Source organism: Lissotriton helveticus, chromosome 3_1 (assembly GCF_964261635.1).
Source record: "Lissotriton helveticus chromosome 3_1, aLisHel1.1, whole genome shotgun sequence".
Classification (NCBI taxonomy): Eukaryota; Metazoa; Chordata; class Amphibia; order Caudata; family Salamandridae; genus Lissotriton; species Lissotriton helveticus.
This window is the reverse complement of record NC_136061.1, coordinates 483,259,247-483,283,370: the sequence shown is the minus strand read 5'-3', so window position 1 is coordinate 483,283,370 and position 24,124 is coordinate 483,259,247. Positions and strand designations below refer to the sequence as shown.

The 24,124-nt window shown below is 40.9% G+C and overlaps 1 protein-coding gene across 1 annotated transcript in view; it reads left to right on the top strand.

The window, feature by feature from the left end:
* The window catches only part of COL5A2 (collagen type V alpha 2 chain), a 383,714-nt gene that overhangs the window by 347,001 nt on the left and 12,589 nt on the right, over positions 1-24,124 (top strand). Inside the window, exons 42-49 of the mRNA XM_078680359.1 lie at positions 1,122-1,229; positions 2,652-2,705; positions 6,914-7,021; positions 7,112-7,165; positions 8,710-8,817; positions 15,564-15,617; positions 17,124-17,231; positions 21,256-21,544. Coding sequence (XP_078536485.1) covers positions 1,122-1,229; positions 2,652-2,705; positions 6,914-7,021; positions 7,112-7,165; positions 8,710-8,817; positions 15,564-15,617; positions 17,124-17,231; positions 21,256-21,544 — 883 coding nt within the window. The remainder of the gene's footprint in view (positions 1-1,121; positions 1,230-2,651; positions 2,706-6,913; positions 7,022-7,111; positions 7,166-8,709; positions 8,818-15,563; positions 15,618-17,123; positions 17,232-21,255; positions 21,545-24,124) is intronic.

The following is a 24,124-nucleotide window of genomic DNA, read 5'->3' as shown; positions in this document are numbered from 1 at the left end:
AGGCCAGCTTAAATTTCCAGGCACTAACCACACATTTTAATAGTGCTAAAATGAGATACATTTGAGATTAAGCTTCTCACTGCAGCATTCCACCATATGAATCCTGATTTAAATTGAAGAAAACCCCGTCCACTCTAGGAGACAATCACTTGCAGTGCCCATTTAGAGGTAGCCAACACATTGCAGTTAGCAGTTCCTATATTTATATATGCCTTTCTGGTTTGTAATGAAAGAAACATTGTATAGCATCACTAAGATTTTATACCATATGAGACAACAACAGTTTAATAACAAGTTGTAAACTAACTGTGATTTTAAAGCAAGCCCTCACAGTAATCAGTAACCAATACAGAATATATTACTATATTACTATCAGAGAGGGAGGAGTATCTTAATATTGGAATCTTCCCTGTTGCAGTGACATTGGCCTTACAACTGCACTTACTCTTTCCCTTGTACTATTACACTGATGGCATACCTTTCCACCCAGTAGTAGTGCTATGGCCTCACTAAACTTTAGTGAACACGCCTATATTGGTGCCATGAAGGAGTAGGAAGCACTTTGGACCTGAAAGCAGAGACCATTCAAATTGAGTACTGCAGTTTTATGGAATTTAGGAAGTAACCTGAAAAAATACTGTTATCACATAGTTTGTTTTAGCTTCTTGCGGTTTTAGTTCACCACAGATTTGAAGGTCAGAATTGTTTATATATGTTTTAACTAATAGTTAAAAGTGCATATTTAGTGATGTCCTATCTTTTTTTTATTGCAAATTACTTCTGATAATACCCATTGACATTTATGCTTTGAATTGCTATGACTCAAAACAGACATTTTGCTAAATTACAATGTACAGTTGGGCATCTACAGCATTTGTGCTGAATTGCAGAATAACTATGGGACTAAACCCCTTGCATTGAATGTGCGTTACTGTACCAATTAGGGGTGTATCAATCTTCTCATAGACGTGAAATGTAGCTCATGGTAACAGTAACAATAAAGCTTAATTCTTTTAATGGGAGTTTGAACAAATTAAGTTTGTAATGAGCAATTTGTACAATTATGCAATTACTTACAATAAACTGCTGAAGTACTATCCTTTCCGATCCTACTGTTGCAGGGCACTCCTGGCAAGCAAGGTTCAACTGGCCCAGCTGGTGATAAGGGACCTCCAGGCCCTGTTGGGCAACCTGGTTCTACCGGACCTGTTGGTGGGAATGGCCAAGAGGTAAGTATTTTTTTATGGTGTGTTTTGTTCTCTACACATGATCAAGATAAAGATTTGATGTGACGGCCTTCATTATGTTCCACTCTTTAGCCGTCTTTTTTGAGGTGAACCATTCTTTCACCTCACTTAAAATTATAAAAGATGTAGAGATACAAACTCATGTAATAGGAATCTATTCACAAACTTTGTAAATTTCATAGTAAATGTAATAGTACTATAATAGTACTAATAAAGTACTATAATAGTACTACAAAGTACTACAAAATGCTATACACAAGCTTATAAGTGTTAATGTCCACCTCCGCCTCTCCTATAATTTATACAGGTAAATCATCGCATATGTACGTTTACTACTTAGGGACTGATTATGACATGAGCAAGCAGATGGCCATCCGGCAGCGGCAGCGGTAGGGAGAACACCGCCAAGCTGGCGACATCCCGACTGACGCATTACAGTGTTGTTGCAAGGCTGGTGGTGTTGAGACGGCAGTGCCATTGCAGCGCCATGATTTGGCTCATAGAGAGAGCTGAAGCAGATGCTGCTACAGTGCAGTACCACTTTCACTACGGGCACCATGTTGTGTATTGCACACTGAGCACAACAGGGCAGGCATAGTGGGGAATAACATGTGCCCCAGCCACAATTCCCAGTGGGATGAATTGCTATGGGCCCTTTCTGTGGCCCCTTCCCTGACTTTCCACCAACTTTTCCTGGCAGGGTCCCTGCCATGAAAAGGTCAGTGGAAAGGCAGGTCATGAACCCCACGGCGGTGCTGATGGGAGCACTGTCTCCATAGACCTACTTTCCCTACAGTCATGGGAACTTCGCAGTCTTGAGGCTGTCTAAGTGCACTGCTCTAATCGGGTGCTCAGACCGCCGAGGAGGCAGCAGTCAGATGTCAACGAAGGTGCGTTGGTCACAAGACCTCCGTACTCATGATCAGGCCCTTAGTAGTAAACGAGGGGAATGGCTGGAAATAGGGGCATAATTACTACCATTTTCAGGAGTTTAGGGAGGAATAAGGAGAGCTTTAGGGAAGCTTATGGAGGGGTATAGGGTGGGACATGGGCTTACCAACAAAAGATAGAAAACATTGCTATTATCAAACTGCACTTTAAAAAGTTACTATAGCCAAAAAGGGACCCTAAACAGTAGTAGAATACATCAGCTCACAGGTGGAGCAAGTTCAGCACTGCATGTGGCCAACCACTGGTACTACAACACCCTCCTGGGGAAAATAATGGGAGCAGGGACTTAAAACCCCATAAGATGCACAAAAATAAACATCCCCTAGAATTGGAATTCGTTATTAATCTATCTTCTCTAGATTCTTCTACAATGATATTAAAAAGATTGTTTCAATAGGTAGATGTTTCATTATGCATTCAAACTAATTGAGAAATGTTCCTTCCTATTCCTAGGGTTCTCCAGGGAATGATGGTTCGCCTGGAAAGGATGGAGCTCCAGGACTACAGGTTTGTGTATTTGTCTTTTGCCTACTTACTGACCTACAGATTTACTACCCAAACACTGTTCAATTTCTATTAAGATATGGTTTAGCTGTTCTCTTCTCATTCACTGGTGCATGGTCAGGCTGCCTAGCACAAAGGTGTGTAAGTGATATCTAACATAGATTTTTTACTGAACAGGTAGTCTTACAGACTCACAAAATATTATGCTCAGACATACTTTAAAACGTTTCCCACTCTGCGCTGTGCTGTACAGTGAGGCACAAATTCAAAGTTTGAATAAAGAACATATTTTTCTTGCTTTGCACTTGTCTCCAGGAGGCATATGTTTTGCTACAAAGCTGTGTCTAAATCTTTTAGCAGACAGTCCTTTGCATCAAAAACCTTGGGTGGTAACATGAAAACACCTACGGACATCCATGGAACACCCCGGATGCAAAGGTTGTTATATACCAGCAAAAATATTGCAGTACCAGAATATTGTGTCAAAATTATCAAGAACAAAATTATAAGTAAGGTAAGTGCTTATAGGTGGGTATAGGTTTGCTATTCTTAGCTCCTCATCTATTTACCTTAAGGATCTATATGTATTGTTAAGGTACATATATGTGGAATTAAATGAAGTAAATCTGTAAATGTTGATACAATAATCTGTAATATTTTGCAGTAGGTTTTAAGTTGGAATACCACACTCATTTGCATTACTTTTAGACAACTTTGAGCTGGAAAGTAAATAGTTTATCAAGTCCATGAGTCATTGTGCATCACTTTTTGTGACTTTGCATCAGTGCAAAGACTTGATAAATCGGCCCCAGAGAGTACCAATATTTAATGGATAGAGAACTAAAAATTACTGTGACGTCCATTCGGTATATACTGTTCAGGTTTGATTCTAGGAAGGAATCTCATTACAATAGTGGTGTCTATTGTTGGTCCATACAAGTAGAGTCATGACACGGTTTCTGGAAATCCATGAAATTACATTGCCAGTTGCCATCATGAATATTTAGCACAATTCTGTTCCTCAAGGTAAAATGTTGGACTCCTCTGAATTATAGTAATCTGTTGAAGTGATACCAACTCTGAATGGGAACTATGTTTTGTATTATATTGTATTTGAGAGTTTTCCATAACTTTCTTACATTCTTTAATTTCGAAACAAGCACATTAGAAATGCTTGAATTGATTGAAAAATGTTTGTTTCTGGCAACCAAGACATACTGAAACATTTCACATGAAAGAAGATTTGAGACAGTAGATAGGTTTCATTCATGATCATTTTTGTGAAATTAAAATGCAGATAAGTGAATATTTTAGCCACATAGATCTAACATGAGGAAATGATAGTACATATCAGTGTGACGTTTATGGTTTTTGTAAAGAAAACTGTATACCAGTACAACTCTTTTTCTCTGGATAGTTAGCAGAGTACTGTTAGGCAGGACACAATCTCGATTCACAGTCACGCTTTGAAAATATTTACATTTGACAATAGTGGTGTATTCACTGTGGCTTTTCTTTCTAACTGTTTACTTTTTAAGATGGGCTGTTGCATACTCATTATTACTCAAAGTACCTATTAATAAAAATACTTACTGCACAGAAAATATATACATTTAATTGCTTGAATTGGGCTCCCAGCTTACTGTATTGCTGACCTATTGTTCACATCAAAAGGGAACTCACAACATGAATTCTATTGTGTGTGTACTAGGTAAGTAAGAGTACATTTGGAGAACGCATTTTGACTTTGGGTCTGATTTTAACTTTGGCATTGAGCTTTTGCTCCGCCAGGGCAATATAAAGTAAAGCACTGAGTCGCCATGACACAGCCTTAGCCTGCCAGATTTTGAGATGTTGGTCAGCCCAACGGATCTGTATCATTGGTAGTTATCACAATCACAATGGTTTCTGTCAGTTAATTGTAAGTTTGACGGGCAGATCCATCACCATAACCGGATGGCACAGCAAACTTTTCAATGTTTCTTTTTTCCTAAACAAAAACCCAAAGTGGGATTTTGTTTTGGAAAACAAAAAGAGCAATGACACCCCTCGCCATGGAATATTTCTCCTATAGCGAGGGTAGGGAGCATTTTGCAGTTTTCACTGTACCTTTCAGTGACAGTGAAGGACAGTGAAAACTGGCATGTGTTTACCCTGTCTAAATCGGTGGGAGGAGGACACATGGTCAAACCTCCAACTGACCATATGCCATTGGACCATTGGAGACTTCTGTCTCTATTCCCTATATGTGCCCCAAAGAGAATTCAGTCTAATCACTCAGTGAATTCAATTAACCAGTCATTGTTTACATTTATGAGTGCCATGGGTGGTACAGATAAAAATACATATATTTCCAATAATTACTGTAATAAACAAGAAAAGTGACTGCTCTTATGTGGAGGATATGTTTACACAACTAACTTGTTTAGAAGTGATCTATAGCTTTGTTACATATAGCCTCTCCTCTGAATTAATGTTAAGTTATTTATTAAACATATGCACCTGGCCACTGAAAGAAATATGAACATCAAGCAATAGAACTAAATTACATGAACCTGTTGAACTTTAATATATTAAATCACATGTTTTCAAATTTTTCTTAAGTTATCAAGATGGTTCAGAGGGTACTATGAGGTCACAAATAAACCTCCCTTTTCCTGAGGTTGATAAATTGGGTGCCGTTATATTGGAAAATAATGACACAGCTACCAGGAGGGGGGCCTTGAAGCTCCACGCTTAGACCTCTATTATTATGCGGCCCAATTGCAACACGTAACCCGTTGGTTTACAGACGCAGACAATTGGGAGACATGCCTCCTCTCTGTTAGGGTGAACATCCAGACACTACAGGTCGCCCTGATGCAGGGTAGGGGGGCGGACACATCACTTCCTTATGTTGTGCGACACTTGGCCGGCGTATGGCAGCGGTTTGTTGAGAGGGTCTTACAGAGGGCACCCTTTCACAGAGAGCTCCCGATATGGATACTGGCCCCCCTCATCGACATGGAGCAGTACATGTCCTTTCACTCCTGGAGGGAGGGTGGTTGCGAAGTTCTGGCTGACCTTTACCCTAACGAGTCCTTCCTTACGTACGAGCAGGCAGACGAGGCCTTTGGCCTTGGACGGGGATAATATCTACACTTCTGGGGACTCCAAGATGTGGTGAGGGTCACCTGGCCCCAGTACCCAGATGCTCCACCACTGACTCACACCTTAGACATCCTCCTTTCCTACAGCATGGACATAAACTTATTTCTCCTCTGTATAAGCCTATGAAACAGGATTCAACCCCCCCGTGCCACCGTCACGGGCGGCCTGGGAGGCGGATCGCGGCTTTACACTGGAACAGCTCCCTCACGTACAGGGTTTCATGCAAAGCAAGGTTTAAGCTGATGCACTTCAATTTTCTACACCGCACCACCTCACCCCAGTTTCCCTGAAACGTATTTCTGGGGATAGAGGAGACGGATGCCCTAGATGTAACGCTGAGAAAGCGGGCTTCCTACACTTAGCCTGGTACTGCCCTTTGGTCCAGCGATTCTGGGCGGGGGTGGTGGAGCGAATAGTCGCAGCTACAGGCCTTCGGATGGCACTCGAACCCCTGCATTGTCTGCTTGCGTTAGTCCGGAAACCCCAAAAAAAGAACCTTTCGTATAAATTCCTACAATTAAAGTTGGTACTAGCCAGGCGCAGGGTGGCAATAACTTTGATGGGGCAAAGGGCCCCGGAGGTTCCCACTTGCCTCAGAGATGTATGGGAGTGGTCCCTGGCCGAGGAAACTCACATACAACTCACTCGGAGGGATGAGAAGCTGCAGGATGACTTAATGGCCTGGCGCGTCATGTGTGTGTCGGGGCTGGCAGAAGAGGAGCTCTCCACACATGGCACAACTGACAGTGGGGTTAGTGGGTTGGATACGCCGTTGGGCCTGGATCTGGTGGGGAGCGAGGGGGTGGACCCTGGTGATGTTCGCCACCTGCATCAGCGCTATGCCTGGCTCCTTCCTCACAGTGCTTTCATTGTATGCTATTGTATCTCTTCCACATGTGTCCGTTCCCTGATGCCACCTGTAGTCCTAATTGCCACTGTTGAGGCCGTCGATCTGCTTACATACGCTGATTTGATGCCAATTGTGTGTTATTGTTTATGATGTATTAACTAAAAAATAAAATGTATTTTAGAAAAAATTAAAAAACGATGTATATTTTCAGGGAGATCGTGGTGAACCTGGACCTGCAGGTCTTCCGGGTACTCAAGGTCCTCCAGGCACTACAGGACCCATTGGTGCTACAGGGGAAGCTGGACAAAGAGGTGACCCTGTAAGTGTTTTTGCTTCAATACAATATTGATATATTATCTCATCGTTATATTACACTCTCTAACATAATCTTCCATATGTTTTGTTTTAGGGCTCTCGTGGTCCAATGGGTCCATTAGGTAGGGCTGGAAAGAGAGGTTTTCCGGTAAGTTTCTTGCACTGGATAAGACCAATGAAAAAAGGAAAAAGCAAACTCACAAAAGGCACGTGTTTTAAAATTCCCGTGTGGCTTCACTCTGTCTCGTCTCCTTACCCCCAGTGTCACTGTACAACAGTTGCTTTTGGTGACGCATATGACTGCAAATCTCTCAATCACAGAAAGCAAAAGCCATTGAAGGAGGGTTGACAAAGACTTTACTACCCTAGCAATCCCTCTGCACTGCAAAACTGTTGCACCCTTCAGTTTAGCCAAGCAGATGGACAGGCAAGAGCTGCAGAGACTTCCTCCTCTATCCTTTCATGGCTCCTGCTGACACTCCACTAGAGTGATAGTGGGAGCTATGAAAGGATGGTGGGGTGTCTCCTTCGCCTTACTAGGAATAAAATCTTTGAATAGGGCTTGTTGGGAGCACACCATCGAGTAAATGTTGGTACAATAATGTTTAGTATTATAGGTCAAACGTTTGGGAAAACTATATCTATTATACGTGTGGCATTGACTTGATTTCACTATCGTGTCAATGTTAGTTGTCTTGGCAATTTCAGCTGTGAAGTTTTAATGTATGAATGCATGAACACATTTGTATATTAAAAAAAACCTTTTGGACTATCTCATATCTATTGGACCGATTTCTAATCCAAATAATTTTCTTTTTTTAATACACATTTGTTTATGCATACAGGTATTACAACTTCACAGCTGAAATTACTAAAATAATTTACATTAATATGATGGTGAAATCCAGTCAATAACACCAGTATTTACTATTTGGTTTGCTCCTTCAAATCGTGTTCATGTTCCTGTTATGAGCAATGGTCCATTTCTATCTCTCTATAAGCAATCTCTGATAACAAACTGCAGTCTAATCTAGCAACTAATATACTACAATGACTCTCATTCACATCTACAGACTGATCTTAGGTTTAGCCATATTCCTATGAGAATTGTGGCAGATATATATCACTGCTATCTTTCTGAAGTTGAGGAATCAAATCTTTCCCTGTCCTGTTCCCAGCCCAATTCGATGATGTCTGTGTCAGATAGTCTGTGATTAAAGCCTTTGGCATGTCAGTGACAAAGGGCTCATATCTGCCACATCAATGGATCTAGGAGCACTATAGTGTTTAATAAAGTGTTAAGCCTCCAGATATTTGCCATAAGTTGAATTTGTTTTACTTTTCAAACTCTGTACTCCTTACCAATGTATTTTAACACTCTGGTGTGAAAGAGATTAACACTTTGCACACATAGCATCTCTGCATTCCAACTAGTCACAGAAATACATTGTAACTGCTGAACTCCACATTCACTTTAATGAGGTACAATAGCACACAAAATAACAATAATTGGGTAAGGGTAGGGAGGCTGAGGTGAACTTAGACATTTTGTGCTAAACTTTGGAAACTTGCAGTCAAATAACATAATCTATCATGTTGTCTTGTGGTATTTTGATATTGGTCAGCCTAAAATATATGTAATGGGTGATGATGTCATGATTGCAAAGTTATGTATTTTTGTTATATATGTAGGGACCACAAGGCCCTCGTGGTGACAAGGGAGACAATGGTGAGCGAGGTGAACGAGGTCAAAAGGGACACCGAGGTTTCACTGGACTACAAGGTCTTCCGGGCCCACCTGTAAGTATTTTCCTTATTGCTAATAATGGAAAACCCTGTTTGACAAACAATAGCATTCACAGTTAACTAAGTATTTTTTTTAAAATGGTCTTCATCAAGATGATTGCCACAATCTTCTCACTGAAGAACAAAACGAAATATTTCATGTACATGTGTGGCATGTTTCCTGAATTTGGGTTATGGCGTTTGAAACAGTTAGTGGACGTCAGGGATGCTCCCCTAAGGCTGTAGTTGTAGAATGATGGCTACTAGTGAATCTCTTCGCCACACTGATGATCTTAATTGAATCCTATGCATCCGGGGTGTCATCACATGAAACGTTAGAGCAAGACAGGAGTCAGAATATGGTTACAAAGAATAAGAGGGATATATCAGCTTGTAGGATGACTGAGTGCCAAGAGTGGGTCATTGATCTTTTTTGCATTGGACTTCCTATTTCAGTGAAGAAAATAGAAACTCTACATTTTATATATACTTTCTGTAGCTACATTTTATGTTGTTTGCACTTTACTCAGAGCCGCGCCAGATTTCAGATTTCAGCAAGTGTAGAAGTATCAAAACTCAAAATGAAATAGCTAATTAACAGTTGAAATATGTGATTATCATGCTAGAAGTTGCTAATTTCATTGTATCTTTAACTTGCTAGAAATGGTTTTCAAATGTTTCCAAAAAGCTAGTATCACTAAACGCCTACAGTAGCCTCATATTTTCAATTTGAAGATGATGATCTAATAAATACCAATAGATCTTAGCATCCTGATATCATTTAACTTTTTGGGGGATTAGCTAACAATATTTCATGATACATAATCCGCGTTTCCCCCGTCTACAGCTACACTGTGAATTTATTTTCTCAAACTTGGATTGATAAAATATTCCATATTGTTCACATAATAAATGCCTGTGTTGTAACAGTTGTTGCATTTTATCAACATTTAAATGCAGCCAATAACTGTGATCACACAAGTTACATTTTAGATACATGTGTATAGCACACACCTAAATCTCCAACTGGATAAATGCCAGGAGACACAAGCAAGTCTGACCCTATCATTCTGACTATCAAATTTAAAACACGACATCAAGTAAATACATAGGATATGGATAACTCCAGAAAGTAGTTTCTTTTTACACTGTAGGGAATACTCTCAAATGAGACAAGTAACTAAACAAATTACCAAATTCATATTTGTAAGAAATGTGATTATTATTATTGAGATGGGTGATTACCCACCTCAAGGAATAATCACAACTCTTGTGAGGGTAAACTCTCAAAATCACTAAATTAACCTATGTGCAACACTCTGCAAACTATGGCAATGTGAAAAGTATGGATGCAGAACCAAAACAGTATTTAAATCAAAACAAATGCCAAACCCAATAAAAAAAAAGTAAAATGTAATAAACAAAATGAAACTAAAACGAAAAAAATCCAATAAGGGATACAAGTGAATTGAAATATTAAACCTTTGAGTGGAAAAAGTGTCCAAAAGCTCGTAGCACCATTGATAGCTTTTCGTTAAGGGAGGTGGAGCCTAGGCACGTTTTCAAACTGACTGCGATGGAGAATGGGCCATGAACAGCAACCAGATTCATCCCAGTCAGCGAATATACTTTATATCTAAAGGTCTGATTTAAATGTTGGTGGACAGAGTAATTTTGCAGAGTACTTTACTCCCACCATGGTGAGGGCATTCCAACCGCCGTATTTAGAGATGTCGGCTGCTTCTGCAGATGTATCCTCTATGTCCAGGAACCACCATGAAGGGTGTTCTTGGAATTGAATTTTTAGTTTGACAGATAATTCCATCAACATGACGGAGCAATCTGCCAAATGCAAATAGTTTTTAACCCCCCACCCCCATATATCCCAAAGCGGGATTTTCTTTTTGAACATATAAATAATAATGACCCCCCCTCGCGATGGGAGCCTTCTATCATGGCATGGGGGGAATTTAAACGTTTTCATTGCCCCTTTCTACCACATTTTTCATGGAAGTGACAGCCAGTAAAACTGTCTGTGTCAGCCCACTCTAAATAGGGTGGGCAAACACATCGCCAAACCTCCAACGGCTACTCTGTCGGGGCATCAGAGGTGTGTGTAGGTGATGGAGACAGAGTAGTCCCCACTGTCTACACACTGAATGTCTACCTGACTCTAAATGAAGTGGATGGACCTTAAGGTTGGAAGAAGGGGTACTTTATCACCGTTGCGACCGAGTATACTTTCCATTTCCGAGTATCCTTTCATGTCTATCAGCAAGAACATCAAGGCCCCGCTGACTAAGCTTTCTAATCTCCATCCCATCTCCCTCCTCCCTTTCCTGAGCAAGTTACTGGAGAAACATATAAATAACCATTTTTCTAACCATGTCGAGCTGACCGATAGTTTAGATCCTTCCCAGTCAGGTTTCTGGCCTAAATACAGGACAGAATCAGCCCTACTGGTGGTCACAGATAATATCAGGATGACCCTAGATAAGGGCTAATCTATGATTCTGGTGCTGTTGGACGTATCCGCCGTGTTCGACACTATTTCCCATCAGATACTGCTCAGGAGATTGAAGGAGATCGGTCTTAGAAACTCTGCTCTTCAATGGCTGACGAGCTTCCTATCCTCCTGCTCGCAGACCGTCAATCTTGGCCCCTATCGTTCAGCGCCTATAGAACTGACTAAGGGAGTGCCCCAGGGCTCCTGTTTGAGCCCAACCTCGTTTAATATCTACGTGGCTCCCTTGGCCAACCTTGTAAGGACATGTGGGTTTATTCCCATCTCCTACGCCGACGATGCACAGTTGCTCTTTCCGTTCGAAAAATTAACTCCATCAGTTCAGGAGGCCTTTTCCTCAGGCATGAGAACTATCTCACACTGGATGAGGAGCAACTTCCTCCAATGCAATGTGGGGAAGATGGAGATTATGGTCTTCGGAGGGGCCCCACTATTATGGACTCCTAAATAGTGGCCAGCCGATCTGGGTAGTCCCCCTGCTCTGAAAACATGTGTAAAAAATCTAGGTGTTCGCCTCTAACAGACCCTTACTTTGAAGGAGCATGCTGCTCAGACAGCTGGTTACTATTTCCACACGCTTGTTGCACCAAATCTTTCCCCTGCTCCCTGACTCAACTCGGAAGACACTGACCCAGGCTTTTATTTTAAGCCTTCTGGACTACTGAAATGGTCTGTTGGTCTCCGCTAATGAGTCCGCTCTCAGCAGACTGCAGATAGTCCAGAATATGGCAGCTCGCTTGATCCTTAATGCCCCTTCCATGACTGCCTCTCACCCCCTGCTCTATCAGCTCCACTGGCTCCCTATACAGGAATGGGTGAAGTTTAATGTCTGTTGTATCATACATGAGGCACTGTTCAATCTCGGTCCCACCTACCTTTCTGATTAATTCATTCCTTACATGCCCCTGAGGTCACTTCGCTCGGGATCCAAGTCCTTCCTTGTGGTTCCTGGAATCAGGAAGGCTAGATTGGGCGGGAAGTCCCTGTCCTATCTGGGCCCTCGTCAATGGAACGAGCTTCCACTGTATTTGAGACAATTTTTGGACCACTGTGATTTCAGGAAACAGCTCAAGACTACTCTCTTTTGCTTCCGATTTTCAGCAGATATCCTCCACACGCTGCCCGTCCAAGCGCAGAGATACCCCTTCGGGTTTCGATTCTGGCGCTATACAAATAAATAAATGAATAAACATATAATTCAGGCCCTTAGGGCCCGATGTAGGTGGCAAATACCGGTCGGAAACGGCCGAATTCGGCCGTTTCCGACCGGTATTTGGCATCTTGAGATGTAGGGGGCCAGATTTTACAGATTCTGTAAATTTACCGAATCGGTAAATTTACAGAATCTGTAAAATACCGAATCGGTATTTTTACCGATTCGGTACCTTCCAGATGTAAATGTAAATGTAAATGTACAGGAATTTATATAGCGCAAATCACCGAGCGGTTTCAAAGCGCTTGCTTAGGGAACCCGTCCTGGTATTCCCCTGTGAGGTAACCCCGGCAGGGTATCTGCAAGGTGAAAGCCAGGCATCCCGCCGCGAGGGGCCGTTGTGGAGATTAAGCAAGCTATAGCAGATGTGGGTGGGACTCTTCTGAGTCCCACAGGCTTTTAGGAGTCGGTATTTTACCACCCAATCCAATTGGGTGGTGAAATACCGAATCCAGGTGTGCATGCACATGTGTGCATGCACACCTGTGCCATGTGGCACACATGCCTGTAATTGGGGTGCCAGAGGGTGTCAAAGTGACACCCCCTGCACCCTTGCAAGAATAGGTAATTACCGAATCGGTAAATACCGATTCGGTATTCCACATTGATGGGGGATACCGATTCGGTATTTACAGAATCGGTAAATACCGACTCTTACAAATTCGGTATTTACCGAATCAGAATTACCTACATTTCCCCCCCTCTAATTTACCACTTCTTAAATACCGAATCGGTATGATTCGGTATTTTTGAAGTGGTAAATTAGATTTACCTACATCGGGCCCTTAGTCTTCTTTTTTAGTCCTAACATTTCAGGGTTTCTGGAGAAGCTCCTCTGGGTCATTTCTAAAGCTTCCATGACCTAAGGGACACCACTTAGAGCCCAGAAGGTCTGCCAATTGACCTTGAAGTTTACCTCTATGTCCTAAGTACAAGGGGGAGCAGGTCTAATCTGCCAGGGCTCATCTCAGGTCACAAACAGGAGGTGCTACATTTATGCGTGGTTCATGCTAGTGGGTATTGGTGACTTCTGTGCACTCCCTAACCAATGGCATATACGTTCCCAGGTGCAACCCTATCCAATTTGCTGTATTTTTGTTTGCCTTAAGGCAAACAGGCTCAAAAGCCATGTGTAAGGACATTTTCACGATGGCGAAAGTCTTCGGCCACACTAAACATGGGATCTAAGGGTTGAGGGTGTGTAATGGAGTTTACTGTGGTAATCACTTTTGTCTTCCCATATCTAATACTAACATACAGTTTGAAGCAGCCACTGTGTCCACAACAAACCCAGAGACAGATGCTTAGTAGGACAAAAGCTGCATCTTTTAGCAACAAGAGTCGATACGCAAGAATTTTTCTGGCATCATGTTCTCGCCCTTTCAAGTGCTGCAAAGTGTTGCATGTTACTCAATATACCTATCACACATCATTTTAAATTGTGGTGTCAACAGCATGCCAACAACCACCACCCTGCATATTCTAATGAGGTCATTATCAAATAACGTTACTTTGACTCAGAAGAGCCTGAAAAAGTAAATCATTGGGCAACTGATTACAAGCACGATTAAAGTATAAAATGAATAAATTAAGTACATGATAAAAATACAAGATTCACTGCAATAATAATGAAAATACAATTAAAAGTTGTAAAAATCATAGACCAAGGGGCCTCAATTAAATCATGCTCAAAGGAGTAATTCCTGCCCTTTGAGATTAGCCAATTGAGTGCCTCTGGGAGCAGTTTCATAATTCTTTCGTACCTCTTCCTGGGCTGAGCACAGGTTGGGGGTTGTTGGGGAATTATTACACAATAACCTCCAGAAAGTTCAGGAAGGGAAAGGTAAGTTTCTAACAGTTACTTTTCCTTAATAGGTATTATAAATCCAACTACACCGATTAAATGGATTTTTAATACCTAATATAATTATTTTCTTCCTTTTCTGAGTCATTAGTATTAGTATTTGAGTCTGCACACTGGTTTTTCTACATAAGAAACCTAGGACAGCTTTCTGGGCCTTGTGACTGTAGGAACATAGTAATAGTAATATTCTACCTGTCCCACCTTTAAATATCAGGCACCCTAACTTGTGCTCTACGAGGATTACATAAGGCTGACTTATAATATTAAAAATATATGTCTGTTCCTGTCACAATTGGTATTTCTTGCAGGTCCCACTGCAGCAGTCAGGCTTCACAAGGTAGGCCTATAGCCATGTTCTGCACCACCACTGTAGCGGAGGGTGCAATAGGCACTACAGTCCTCGTAAGGCATTTAACTTCCAGGTCCTGGGTCTACTTTCTACACAATAAGCTAGGGGCATAGTTAAGTTTGCCAATCGGTAATAAGACAATTAAACTGTAATTAGAGGTTGGCCTGGTGTTACTCCTGAGTAGCATTGTTAAAGTTACCAAAGTTCTAAAGTCAGCATAAATAAAATGCAGGAAACAAATTAAAAATCTGGGATGACCACACAGAAAAAACAGGGTTCGTACACAATTTACTTACAAGAATCAAGTAGGAAAGTCCTAATTCTGCTAAGGAATCCTCTGAACTGTGACTACCAATACTAAATTAATTCGAGAAAGCACTAAAGTTGGTCCTTTAAATGGACCAGGCCCATGCTGTTATCAAAACAAGGCTCATGTGCAGGATTAGTAAAGATTTATAACCAACCACAAAAGGAGGAAAGAAAAGGAAAGGGTTTGAATTACACTCTACAACTAGAACCTGACTGCTGAATGGGTAATAATGGTACACTTGACATGTATGCCTTTTAATGCTTATCTGGGATGTACTTGGTGGAGAATATGTGAACCTCAGAATTTACAATGTTTGGATTTACTTCTTTTGTGTCGGTCAGTCCTTGAGGTATTTACTAATCAGCTTTGAATATCTGAAAGTGCTACCTCTGTGTCCATACCAAATTGGAGTGTCCTAATCCTTATCGTTGATGTAAAATGTTGGTGATGTCATTTCGTTCTGATTTGAAAGTCTATTAAATAACATTCTTTTTTCCCTAGGGCCCTAATGGTGAACAAGGCAGTGCTGGTATTCCTGGACCATTCGGTCCAAGAGTGAGTAAATTTTTTTTAAAATGAATCAAAAAAATACCAATGTGGAATAGAAGCTTCTCTGTTCCTAATGATATGCTTTCAAACCTTAAGTGCTTTGGCTTGCATTCTAAAGATTGAATCACAATTAAAATTTAGTTGGTATGAAGCTGATTTCATCATATGGCATCATGCTAAAAGTTGCTTTGTTAATGTTGAATGCTGCTGAGCCATATTCTCTGTGCTCATAGATTACATGAATTATTTTTCATTTGACCACAGGGCCCTACAACCACCTAGGATGTTCAAGCTTTGCCAAAAACATTTAAATATTTTACAAAGTAAAAACACCTTTCAACGCAGGATATTAGAAAATCTGATATTGTTACAAGACGAAAAACACATTGAGTGAAACTGATAAGAGAAACATACAGTACTAAAAACAACTATTGAAACACTTTGTGTTAAACTGACAAAACAAAAATTCAGCAGAAAAACAAACAATCATTTAAATAAATTGCAATGTATAAAAAAAGGTAGAAAGTAATCACTTCCTGTTTGACAACAGTTTTTCCTGAAATAAGGGTTGTCTTTGAAGACCTGATTAAAAAAAGCAAGAAAGTATATCAGAAAGGGTTATGTCGAATAGCAGAGGACCTGAACTAATTATTCAAATTCACATTACTCTGTACTATTTGTACTTGCTTTAAAAAAAAAAACAATTCTGCACAATATTGTAAACCACATCCCTGCAACTTGGTACAAAATGTTGTGATTTATGTTTCTGAAAATGCTACTCTATGTTTTTATATTTCAGTTGCAGTAATGATAGCTTTGTTTTAATGGCTAGCTGCCAATAGGTAGTCGGACCATATTTTCCAAATTAGGATCCGCCTTTAAATATTATCAATGACAATTTTCTAAATATCAGCAACGATAACATGTGGAATTCATGACCAATGTCTCTTGAGGTCCTCTCAGTTTTATTCTTGAATAGTAGACATTCCAATCCACACTTTTGGCCCAATATTTATTTTTGTTCACAAGAATTTTGTGTAAATAGGTATAATATTATCAAATTAAAGACAAGGTAAATATATACATTTGAATTTTTCGGTAATGAAGGTTTTACAGAACGCTTTGAGCAAAATGGAATTCTAAGCCCAAACATCTAAAATCTGTTATGAGTTTTTTTTTACTAACATAGTTATTAACTAAAACTATTTTAGGAAATACTGGAAAAATAATGTGAACACCTAATTAAAAATAGTTAGACTTGAAATTTGGGACTGCAATAGATACGGAATTTCTATTTTTAAAGTTTGAAACTATATTGTAGGAGTTTGTATCACTAGGTTGCTGTTTGAACAGAATTGGGGATTACATTTTCAAAAAGTAATATTATTGATTAAACAAGGTTAATGATGTACACATTTGTCTTAAAGTTGGAACATAAACAAAGTTTTTGGACTTGAGAGCAACAGCAAGAAATATAAAACTTTATAGTAATTAACTTTTTGTTTTACGCAGGGTCCGCCAGGTCCAGTTGGACCCCCTGGAAGAGAAGGTAATTCAGGTCCAAATGGCCCAATCGGACCACCTGGTGTACGAGGAACTGTTGGAGAAGCAGGACCTGAGGTGAGAGAAAACATGGCAGTATTAAACTACTAGATTGTAAATTATACCAAAGTCTTAATTAACAACACTTGGGCCCCTTTTTGAAAAATGGAGGAAGGATGAAGGCTAAAGCTTCCCTTTATTAAAATGCTGGCTACTAGTCGACAAGTACAAGGAAGACACAGAAGCTGCAATACTCCTTTCCAGATGACCAAACTCTCATTTCTATTTCGGATATCTGCCAACAAACCATCTAGCATGTTGGAAATGGATGCAGACTGATTTTCACAGAGCCTAACCAAGGGCCTCATTATGATTGCGGATAATCTGCATACTCCGGGCCGGCGGAAGCCACCGCCGGCCCGGAGTATGCGGATTATCCGCCGCAGTGAAATAGAAGACCCACCGCCAGATCAGGATGGCGGTGGGAGTGCGGTTGGACCAGCGGCGGACGGCAGGTCCGTCCGCCGCTGATCCGCGGTGGGAGGAGGGCTATTTGGTGACGGTGTCTGCAAGACACCATCAGCCAAATTAGGAATTGCACGAACACATGCTTTTCCGCGGCGGCTTTTCCGCCGTGGAAAAGCATGTGGACTTTGGCTTTTGGGGGCCCGTTGCGGGCCCCCAGGGTGTCGGGGGTTGGGGGGTGCACATGGGGGGTACCTATGGTACCCCCCAACATTTACATGCACAAAGCGGCAGGCACCGCGCGGTGCCTGCCGCTTCGTGCATGTAAATGTAACACATGCAGTTTTAACATTGCGGCGGGTGCTGCTTCAAGCAGCACCCGCCGCAATGTTAAACATACAGGATGTGACTGCCAGGGTGGCGGTCACATCCTAATTTGCACGGAGGGACCGCCGCTGCCCCTGCACCTCTGGGGTGGCGGACGGACGCAAGTCCGTCCGCCATCCTAATCGGCCCCCAAGTGTGCACAGTATCTTTGACACTATCGCTGGCACTCCTCTGTGTGGGTGGGTCACATGTATGAACTCTGCAGTGCTCTTGATCCTTGGATAAACCTGCATTTCCATGCCCACGGTTATGCATGCATTCCAATAGGGGGCAATTCAGGGTCATCAAGGAGAGCAGGGGCATCACCATGGCAGTGTTTTTACTTCTATGTTAATGCCCATGACTCACCTGCCATTCTCCAGTCTTGGTCTGACCACTGTGTTTGAGGGAAATTATTATAATTTGCAAGCAATTTTAATGCATTTGTTTCATTACATTGTACTTAAATTATGTAGTGATAAATTTGGTCCACAATGTATGACCATTCAGTCCAACCCAATGACATTCATACTACATTTAAGTCAATATAAAAATCCTCTCTCATGTTTAATGCGACCTATTTTGTGTGTTACCTCTCATAATTTAACAGGAGAAAGGATTTGAAGTATTTTATATTCCAGGTAGATGCATACATTATACCACAACTAATTTATGCTTAATTATTTTTGGCATGCCTAGTGCTAGCAGTCATTCATTCATCCACCAATCAATTCATACAACAGTTTTGTACCCATTACAAATGCTGTTGCTGTGTCCAGAATAGTCAAAGGTAGACCAGTTTTTGAGGTATATCCTGCGTTTGTCCTTGCTGGTAGATTAGGACCATACTATACATATACTGTGAATAAACTGGAAATTTAGAAGAAATGGATTTCATTTATAGGGGCAACAATATATCCTTATAGACCTCCCCCCGGAAGGCAAAATCAAGATCTATTTGGTCCACACTAGACACTTTTATGGCTAACTCTAAGCCCTCATGAATAACCTCCACTTTAATTCCAGAGAAGTTCATCTTTGGGCAGCATATAATGGTAGATCTAGTGACATTTGCATGTCCTACATATTGTTTGCTCCAGATTCTTACATTCGATTCTTTCCTGATTAAGTGGATGTTCTTGATTTTTATCTTTTATTATTATTATTATTTATTGATAACTTATTTCATTACCTACTTAAATTACTGCAATGTTACATCATATTGGCCTTCAAGCAAGGCAGCCTGCACTATCTTTGGGCAGCATATAATGGTAGATCTAGTGACATGTGCATGTCCTACATATTGTTTGCTCCAGATTCTTACATTTGATTCTTTCCTGATTAAGTGGATGTTCTTGATTTTTATCTTTTATTATTATTATTTATTGATAACTTATTTCATTACCTACTTAAATTACTGCAATGTTACATCATATTGGCCTTCAAGCAAGGCAGCCTGCACTATCTGCTTATGACAGCAATGGTACAAATCCTACGCCTTAAATGTATTCATGATAACCCTGATCTTTAAGCATTTTTGTTGCTCATTTTGTATTGTCTCGTATTACTTCTTGAGAAACTTAATAAAGGTTTTTGAAGTAAAAAAAAAAAATTCCTCAGAGAATGGAATGGCAATTAGCTTGACACCCCTCTGGCTAGATAGATTCCTTCAGTCAGCACTTTAAGAGAAAACTATATTTTCCCTAAACAATTTCCTTAGGGAAGGAATAATTACGTTGATAGCCTTTTTACTGTTCTCCATTACACCAGATGTTTTGATTCACTGGACATTCAATTTAAGTTACTAAAAAACAATCTAAAAGGTTGCACCATATATGATTATGGTGAAAGCTGCCTCGCATTGCTTTTTGAGACTCAAACTAGTGAGATAATAAACCAATAAGATTCACTTAACTTTTAAATTAACCATAATTGCTGCGTTTGACACAGTCTCCCACGGCCTTCTGTTGGAATGGTTGTGGGAGGTCGGGGTCGGTGGCAGTACATGGGAATGGATCAAACACTTCTTGCAGAACAGATCCTTCCAGGTCTTACAACACGCTTTTTAATCCAAGGTCTGTCCTCTGTCTCAAGGGGTACACAGGGCTGTGCCCTCTGCCCTACTCTATTTATTGTTTACATGCGCCCCCTGGCAGTCATAGTGCTGAAACATGAGGTGAAACTGGTGTCATATGCCGATGACACTCAGTTGAGTGTTACATTGGAGCAAAAGGGGGCAGGAACAGCATCTGATTTCAAGGTCTGCTTGAGTGAGAATGCTAACTGGATGAAGTTAAGCTGCCAGCAGCTGAATGCCAGAAAGACGGAGGTGATGGTAGTTGGCATGCAGCCCTCCATATAGTCACATTTGTGCTGGCTGGAGGAGCTGGGACCTACTCCGACTCCCAAGGCTAAGTTCAAGAATTTGGGAGTCTGGTTCGACAACACCCTATTTTATTCAGAGCAGATATCAGCTGTGGCCAGAGCCTGCTTTCGCATTCTGAAAATGTTGCAGAAAATCCTGGACCTACTACTACTAGATGCCATAAAAACCATTGTACAGGTCCTCGGTACATCCGGTTTGGATTACTGCAACATCCTTTATCTAGGGGTGACCAAAAGAAATCTGAACATTCTGCAGATGTTTCAGAATGCTGCTGCCCGGCTGATACTGAATATCCCTAGGCAGTCATTGGTGGGAGCTGCCTTGAGGGAATTACACTGGCTCCCTATAAAGGGTAGAGTCACCTTTAAGGCTATGTGTTTTTGCTATAGGATCCTCAACGAGAAAGGGCCAAGATATCTGTGCCCCCTACTCACTGCCTATAGACCTGCTCAGAATTTGAGGTTGCTGGGCACGGCCGTGTTGTCCCTAAGGTTTGTAAGGTATAGTCTTGAGATTGTTCCTTTAGCTTGCTCGCGGCTAAGGCTTGGAATCACCTTCCTGTGGAACTGAGGACTTGTCCATCGGAGACAATGTTTCGGAAAATATTGAAAACCTGGCTCTTTCCATCTCCCTCTGAGGGCCGATAGCAGGACTTCTGGCATATTAGGGCCTTGAGCCTAAGGGGAGGAGGGTTTCGGACCAGTTGCTGTGGTTTACGGTGTCCTAGCACAGGGACACTCTGTTGGAGTAACCACAAGCCTAATATTATTAATAATAATTATTATTATTTTGGAATATTTGTATTCCTTTTATGCTTTTACATACAATAGTAGTGTCATTGAAATATGAGGCTTGAAGTCTTTTGTTTGATATTTATCTGCACAGGGTCCTCCTGGAGAAGATGGACCGCCTGGTCCTCCTGGCCCCCCTGGTCTTCTTACAGCTGCTATTGATGACTTCATTAGTAACTATGATGACACTATGCCAGAACCGCTTCCAGAGTTCACAGAAGATGAGGCTGGACCAGACAGTAACAAAACAGACCCTGGAGTACATGCAACTCTAAAATCCCTAAGCAGTCAGATTGAAACAATGCGTAGCCCTGATGGCTCCAAGAAACACCCAGCTCGCACCTGTGACGATCTCAAGCACTGTCATACTGCAAAGAAGAGTGGTAAGTATGAATCATATTTTAAAATGTGTAATGAATTCTTATGTTATAATTTCTATATGTGCTTTTAATTTATACATCTTTTTATGCCATTGGATTTTCCATCTATTTAATATTTCTCTCTTTTTTACCACCACGGCCAATGAGATCACACTCCTTTGTATGCAATCAACAATTATTAAGACTGTGAGAATTGGCGCAACCTACAAATAGATAGAAAGCTAGAGAGACCATTATTTCAGGTAGAATTTTCCAGAAAATCTAACAGAAAATGGATCCTAAACATAATATATTACTGAATGTGCATAGTGTATAAATTGTTAGACCTCTACTATTTACGAAAGTGAAGACACCAACACTTTGGAGGGGTTGTAGAACATTTGCCCTGCTGAGGGTAAGAAGTAGAATTTGACCACATGATGAAATTATGAAAATATTGAAAAGCAATTGTTAACAGCATAAGAGGAGTCTCAGTTGGCTAATGTCACACACTGGTTCTTGGTCCCCAAGCATATTCAGAGGTTTGCAGGCTCTAATTCTATAAATTGGAGTCTTTTACTAAAGGTGTCTCAAAGTCACATGACCATTGGACTGCAAACCGGTTAACCAATCAGTGCTTAATTTGAGCCGGTGGTTTCTGGTGCTCGGCACTTAATTATTAACACCTGTGCTTGCTACAGTCTGCCACAATGTGGCGCTGTCTAGGAAACTTAGAGATGACCACAACAACAGTTAATTATTAATTCAATATAAATACAAAATGACTATTACCTGCTGCTCAATCCATTGTTATAGCTTTGGGGGCTTGACAGAGTTGGAAATGTCACACTTGTAGGAGTGTGATGGTTAATGGTTTTGTTGTTACTATCATTGTCAGCATAGCAGGGGCAATGTGTGGTGCAAGCTGCAATGACCTCCTGACAAGAGCCCTGGCACTTATTTGTTTTCAAATTATGAACTGCAACAAAGTTCTTAATTTTTGCCATGGTTCTTTCATGGTAGTGAGGCAGTGCAGTCCACAGCTTCTTCAAGTAAGCAATCTGGGGTAGGCATTATCTTACACTGTAATAATATCTAGTAAAATCAATATCCAGTCAATAGATTGCTTTAGTTGTATCAAAGAAAAGAACTTAAACAAAGACAAGAAAAATGTACTGCACATACAATTAGATAATTAGTGAAAAATGCCAATGTCCTTTTGAGCAAAAGTTCGGACCCCAAGCAGTACTGTAGTGACTAGATGCTACACAGCATTGCCAGTAGTCATTTTAGACTGCAGGCAATGCTGCATAGAGTTATTCTTCAAAACTAGAGTAATGGTAATAATATTTGGATTGCAATGATTTGGAATCAGCAATTGCTATGAACTCAAAGTTCTCGGTCTGCCAACTGTCCCAACACCCAAAAGAACAGAACAACAAGCTCAACTCTAGGGCACCACACTGATGGGGATGTTAGCCCTTTACAGGTGCCTTGATTTCGAGGCACAGTTGCTGGAGCCTCACTAGTCCAGTAGCCACCGGGTTAGCAGTGGGAGGGTAGTTGTTGTTCAATGTGCCAGTACACCAGCCCACCCTCAGATGACACATAAGCGGTAGGGACCTGAATCATTTATCAAAGTCTAAAGTTGATAGCAGCAGGGCATCCAGAAGGATGGTGCTACTTGCTACGAGTGCAGGAAAAGCAAGAGTAAACCTTTAGACTATGCATACCTTTTGGTAACAACCAGGGGTATATATAGTATATTCTTTATCATTGCAATCTCCTCCAGCTATAGTAGAGGAGGTAAGGGATGAAGCAATCTCAACTCTGTGATGTTGTTATAGTCAGAAACTTCCACTGTTTCCCTTGATGTTAATGTTCATTAAGTGTCAAGGTCATCCTACCACAGGTCTTATAGATAGCTGAGTGTGTACTGGGCTGCTGAATCTCATTTGCCTTTAGTTACCTAAAGCCATGTTTCAATAAAAAATGCCTTCATGCACAAAATCCAGTCTCAGAAACACCTTTCTCAAGCCCAGCCAGTATTTCTGGAATGACATGGATAAATGTAATCCACAATCCAGAGGATTTCCCTACCTTGACTACCCTGACAAGTGGGACATTGGCTGTTGTATCATCCCCTGGTGGAAGAGCTGAACCAATTATGGAGCCTGGTACTTTAGAATTCTTGAATGCCCTTCTAATCTGACATGTTCTCTGCATTATTAATGGATGGGAAGAGCTTGGTGATCTTCTTCCATCTCTTGGAACCTTTGGCTGCATTTTGGAGTGCAATATATGGTGTAGTTGCACAACCTCTCCAATCCCTATAGGACTAGTAGGTTGCATTCCACCTTAAGTAGCTGTGGTTCTGAAAAGCAATGCTTACACAAATAAACAAGTGTAAAGCATTTAAACAGCACCAAAATATTTAAAGAAGAAATCAACTAGACACTAAAGAATTCCAATACAATAAAGATAGACTGCATTTGTTTGTATTTTTAGACATCACAATGAAAAAGATCCACCAGAGGGTACCAGAGATATAGAATTTGCAAGGTATAGTAAATCAAACCATTTCACTCAACTGCGAACAAACAT